General features: G+C 29.8%; 1 protein-coding gene across 1 annotated transcript; it reads right to left on the bottom strand.

Moving 5' to 3' along the window:
* Nucleotides 1-928: 928 nt before the first annotated feature.
* On the bottom strand, nt 929-3089 carry LOC120161756. The gene is made up of 3 exons (XM_039171967.1): nt 2700-3089; nt 2135-2274; nt 929-1232 (listed from the first exon to the last, which is right to left on the bottom strand). Exons 1-3 carry the CDS (start codon nt 3043-3045, stop codon nt 1029-1031), a joined length of 690 nt encoding a protein of 229 aa, XP_039027898.1. The 5' UTR covers nt 3046-3089; the 3' UTR covers nt 929-1028.
* Nucleotides 3090-6000: the final 2911 nt, after the last annotated feature.

The following is a 6000-nucleotide window of genomic DNA, read 5'->3' as shown; positions in this document are numbered from 1 at the left end:
TAGGGTAACGCTTTGTAAAGAGATTTACTGCAGTATAATTTTATGAGACTTAATGGAATATGATTTGTTTAGTGTACCTATTGAATTTTTATGGTAATGTTGGGACACACTGAGACTAGCTCACTTTTCGAAAATGTTTTCCCCCTTTCAGATACTGTTGGTTAGTTACCCTGGATTGAGCACTTGGAGGATCAACATATCTCTTGAAGTATATTTGATTGTAATGTTTTTACCTTGCAAGTTGTCTTTATTTTGTTAACATGGACCTTATTTTAAAGTATGGGATTTTAATATGATGACATTTTTACTATTACTATTCGGTTTATCGTGATTTGATTTTTAAGATATGTTTTAAATTAAATTATTACTTATTGGTATTATATTTACAAGTTAGGTTTTGATAGTATGATTTATTATAACTTCATGTCATTTATAATGTGATTTTACATTGATTGAATAACGGTTTCGGAAAAATGTCTTAAAGAATCATAATGTGAGCCACTAGACTTAGTCGAAACGCATAGGCTGGGTCTAGGGGGTTACAAAATTGTTTAAATTAAAACCAATATGTATCATAATATTATTTAAAAATTTACAATTAAATTTAAATAACTTGAAATACTCGACTCAATTTTCATAAACGCGATTCGATCGGAAAAAAAAAATCAAATAAAGTTTAAATCATAAAATTTTCAAAGATTGTTGGATTTAGTAACTAGCTAAGTATAACTATTTGTAACTAGCAGTTGGACAAGAATAGAAATGCCATCAATCAAAAATGCTTCTGCACCTATAGCAGTAGAGAACTATAATCCCACATAGAAATGCAATCAAATCCAACTTAATTTGATCATAAAATATTGACAACCGCCCAATGACTGTAAATATCCAGAATACATGAATGAATCAATGAACAATGAGTCAGAGCTGAACTAAACAAACATGTGGTGAAATACATACATGTTATGTACTGGGAAAAAATAATATGAATTCCGTTGAAAGAAGGTAAATAGGGAGTAAAGCAACAGTTAAAGATCTTTCCACACATTAAAATCAGTATTCGAGCTATTAGTGTTCACCATACCATCTTGGCAACCCAAAAAGAATGTGCTGCGCAAAGCATCGACGTTTACAAGAGCATGGGCAGTTCCACTGGGGCTAGCTGCAACAACAACTTCGTCTTCCTCGATTGTCACTTCGGCATAACCTCTATCAACCATCTTATTTTCCGACTGCAATAGGTACAAGACAAAAATACACATCTGAATACATTACAACTATATAAGACATCTTTCTTTTTTCTTTTTTCTTTTTGAAGATGCATAAGGCATCTTTCAAATACTTGAATATGTGCAACTGCAAGAGAAAATAGAAAAAGATTCGGGTGAATTAAGAAATTGGTGATACTATGTAAAAAACAAAGTCTAGTAATAATAATGACAGCTAAAAGACCCGGAAGTCTATGCTACAACATAACATCAAAGACAGCAAAAAAGACAATTCTAGTATGAGCCTGAAGTGTGACACCAAAGAATTGAGAGCAAGAAAAGAAATAGAAAAACAAAAAAACACTGTCAAGGATTTCATATAATGATGTTGGATGAGAGATCTAGGGCAAAAGTTGAATGGTGAAGACAACAAATTCGCGGATAAAAGAAATTTCATAAACGCAACTTCACCAATAAAGAGAAACATAAGAAAAAATCTCATATATTGATAATGGAGAAACAAGCAAATGGAAAGTAGAAAGAAGCTTTTGTTACACTGAAATGTCAGAAAACAACAAAAGGGGTTACATTGGCATTGCAGCATTGGTAGTCATTGTCTAACTTGATGACTTGCAGTTGGATGAAACTAAAGCAATTAGATCCAAAGAAAACCTCTCCACAAATTAAACATAAAACGACTCTAAGAAAAAGGAATTTAAACAAATATACTGTGAAGCAGAGGCGGTATATATAAAAACACGAAATAGATAGAAGAGACGGGAGAAAAAAAGATAACAGGACGTAAAATGCTACATCAAAAACAGAAGATTCTAGTTAACACAGCAATTGATTCTTCAATTAGCGTCTTTTGCCTTTCCGATACATGAAGAAGAATCATAATACCATTTCATGAGAAAAGAGCATACCCTGAATTTTGTCCTTGCCCCCCAAATGACAAATGTTTCGTTACAAGCATAGTGTCGGTGATTTCCCCTCATACCACCATGTCCAATTTCACCAACGTGTACTTGTGAGCAAGACACTGCCCCCCCTGCAAGAAAATATGCTACGAAAAGATTAAATAAAAATGAAAGAGAGAATTATGAAACAATGAGGAAATAAAGAAGCTTAAAGCTCGTCTAGACATTACTCACATTAGTAATACAAAAGCAAAACCTTTTCTTTTACTAAATGGACATTGCTTTTTGCTCACACACAAACAAACGATTTCACACAGTTAAACCAAATATCACATTTTCTAGGAGTTAAAAAACAGGGTATGGTTAAACCATAACACATAAAAAGAATCCCTGCAGTCATTTCCAACAAATTTGTGTTTATGATTTGATTTTCAGTTGAACAATTGGGCAAACAAAGCCACCTAAAATTTTCATTTGATATACAGTCTAGATAAACTGATAGGTCAAGACATTGCTAAAAAAACATAGGATAGTCAATAGTTGATAAGTAAATAGACCTTTGACGCCAGACTGAAGCGCAAGGGGGAGACGGGATCGAGCAGCCAGCCGCGTTTGTCCTTGACAATAGGTGAGGGTAACCCAGATTTGAATCGGACAAGATTGGCCTTAGAATCCTCATCGCCAGGACCATCTAGGCCCAATTGGTCGCGCCGAACACCAGAAGAAGAAGAATACTGCAATCTGAGAGAGACCCATGTCAGGAAGAGCAGAAACAATAGAAGAAATGGGATTGCATGGGGCTTTTTCAACAAGTGTTTCAAAGATGAGAGTGAAGACGAGCTTTGGGTCTGAAACTGGAATGAATTGATGTCCGAGCTTTGGCTGGTTGAGTACGAATTTCGCCTAGGGTTTGCCATTCTTTACTTCCCTTTCTTTATACGCTCCGCACTGTCTCTGGTTCGAAATTTCAAATATATGATTTAGTTTAAAATTCAAATATGAAATGTGTTTTTTAATCCTAAAGCGTAATAAATTTGATAATTATTATTAGTTTTTGGGCTCATATCACTAATAAATTTGATAGTTATTATTATTAATTTTGGCGCTAATAAATTCGATAGATGTTATTATTAATTTTAGCTCATGTCGTAACGAAATTTAATTATAACATGAGCGCATGTTTAACATTTAATTTATTTTTTTTACATTGTTAGTTATCGTATTGTCACGTAAATTAACATTAGGGTATTAATAAAAAAACATTAAGGTCAATTATACGGGTGGTTTTTTTAATGATTTCGGTCTATTTAATAAAAAATATTTTTTGATTCTTACGTTATCGTTATCAGTAGGTTTGACTTTAGTTCCTCGATCGTTAATTCCTGTCATTTTATTAACAGAAGTTGGAAATAAAAAACTATCGGTGGGTTTGGCTTTAATTCCTGTCGCTAAAAAAATTATTGTTAGTTCCTTGATCGTTAATTCCTGTCGAAGTTGGCAATAAAAATAAAACAACAGCCATGTGTTTACTTCTTTTAATAATGGGTGCATGATGGGGAATTTCAAGCCGGCCGAGATGTGTAATACCCAAAAAGTTTGACAAGTATTTAAAATATAAATTTTGAAAGTTTAGTGGCCAAAGTAGAAACTTAGAAAAGTTAATGGACCAAAGAAGTAATTTTCCTAAAAAGAAATTTTATTCTACAAATAAATAGTTTATATTTAAGAGTAGATTCTTTATGGAATTCAAATTTCAATTTGGAATTGATGCAAAGAGCTATTAAGCGATAAAGTTTAGTAAAGTATTCGAATAATCGGATCGAATCAGAAATTTACAAAAAATTGAAGGATGGTAGCCTGGGGTTAGAAATATTATATTTATATTTTTAATCAATAGAAATCAACATGTAATAGTAGAATTAAGTGATTTTTTCATGTTAAAGTTGAATAGTAAAAAGTAAGTGACTAAATTAAATTTTTGGAAAAGTGCAAAGGCAAGATGGAAATCAATAAATATGATTTTTATATTGACATGATGATGTACATATGGTGATGAAAGCATGGCAAAATGGTAGATATTTTGATTCATTAAGGGTAGAAATGATTTTTGGACTAAAATGAATTTTAAATTTATTTTTAATAGAATTTATACAGGTGTACATGAGATATTTCTCATGAAAAATCTAGAAAAGATGTCTTTTTCCCTTTTTTTCTCTATATATTGCCGTGAGTTCACCCATTAAAAGGAGACAAGGTATTTTTTCTTTATTTTTCTTCATTTTAGTCTTTTTTCCCCTTTGATTCTTGGATTAAGTTATGAAATAGAAAAATGATCCATATTAAAGTCTCTATCATTTGATGATAATATTTCATTACTTCCATGCTTGAATTATTGGATTGTTGTTGATATGAAAATGATGTATTGGTGATGAATTTATTATTTGAACCAATTCAAAAAATTGTGAAAGTATAGGGACTTAATTGTATAAATTAAGGAATATGGAGATTAGTGTGAAATTTTCTAGTAACTGATGTATTAAATTGAAATTGAATGTTGGAGTGCTAAAATTGATATTTGGATCATGATTTGGGTCAAATTGAAAACTTGAGAAATTATAAGGACCTATTCAAAATTTATGGAAAATTTGGGGATTAAAGAGCAATTATTTAATAGATGATGTATTATGCTGGAACTAAAGAAGTTGGAATGTTGAATTTGATGTTAGAATGAGAAATTAGAATAATTTGGGAATTAAATCGTAAATTATGAAAAATATGGGGACTTTAGTGAAAATTTTGTAATTATTGAGGTGTTATATTTAATGCTGGAATTTTTAGTTGTGTTAATTGAACATGTTGGATTGTTCGAATTTGTTTTTTGATATTTGCATTTGGGATTAAATTGCTAAAGGACTATATTGAATAAACTATAGAATGGAAGAAAGTAGACGATTTAACTGATAATTGGGTAGTTATAAAATCTTTAATTACTATATTAGAATTGAATATTAAAATAACGATTTCATGTTAGAATGTTGATTTTGGGCTAGTTTGTAAATTTGTTAAAGTTTGGGAACCAAAATGTAAATTGCACAAATGGTGAATTTAAAAGTTATTGAATAAATATGAGCAGTAACGTGTTTGGACAATAAATAATAGAATGGTGATTTTGAGGTTAAATATTAAATTGGAATTGAATTAGAAATATGTATAAAATCAGTAACTAAATTGTAAATATAGGGAAACTTATGGGTTAAAATTGAAATTGTATATAAAAATAATATGTGAAGTATAAGTTAATTATAATAATAATTGATTATTAGAAGGGCTTGGGAGAATAAATTGTAATTTTGTAAAAGTTGTTAAGAACCTTTTATATTTCATGAGAATTTGAGGATTAATATGTAAAAGTTAGAAAGTTAGTGTGCTATGCTGAAATTTTATAATTAAATGATGAAATATTAAAATTGGATTAATATGAGAAGTTGACAAAGTTCGAAGTTAAATTCATGAGTTTTGGGAATGATGGTGATAAAATGGTAATTATTTAAAGTTAATGTATTAGATTGGAATTAATGTGAAAGTGATTAAATATGACGAATGCTATGGATTTAATTTGAATATTAAATAATTATTTTGGACATTTTTGAAATGTTAGGTTATATATATATTTTTTAAAAGTTTATTCGTAGTTAAATGTGAAACGTTGAAAAGATAAGTAAATTGTTGTGAGAACTAATTATTTAAGGGACTTGGATGGTTAAATTAATAAAACTTAAATTTGTTATAAATTTGGTGAAAGAAATCAATATTGAATATACCTTAATGATATTGTAAATATATTTATATGAATATTAACTTATTATGATAGT

The sequence above is a fragment of the Hibiscus syriacus genome, unplaced genomic scaffold (assembly GCF_006381635.1).
Source record: "Hibiscus syriacus cultivar Baekdansim isolate YM2019G1 unplaced genomic scaffold, ASM638163v2 tig00111402_pilon, whole genome shotgun sequence".
In the NCBI taxonomy this organism is placed as follows: Eukaryota; Viridiplantae; Streptophyta; class Magnoliopsida; order Malvales; family Malvaceae; genus Hibiscus; species Hibiscus syriacus.
The sequence above is the reverse complement of the archived record's forward strand: the minus strand, read 5'-3'. Positions and strand labels throughout refer to the sequence as shown.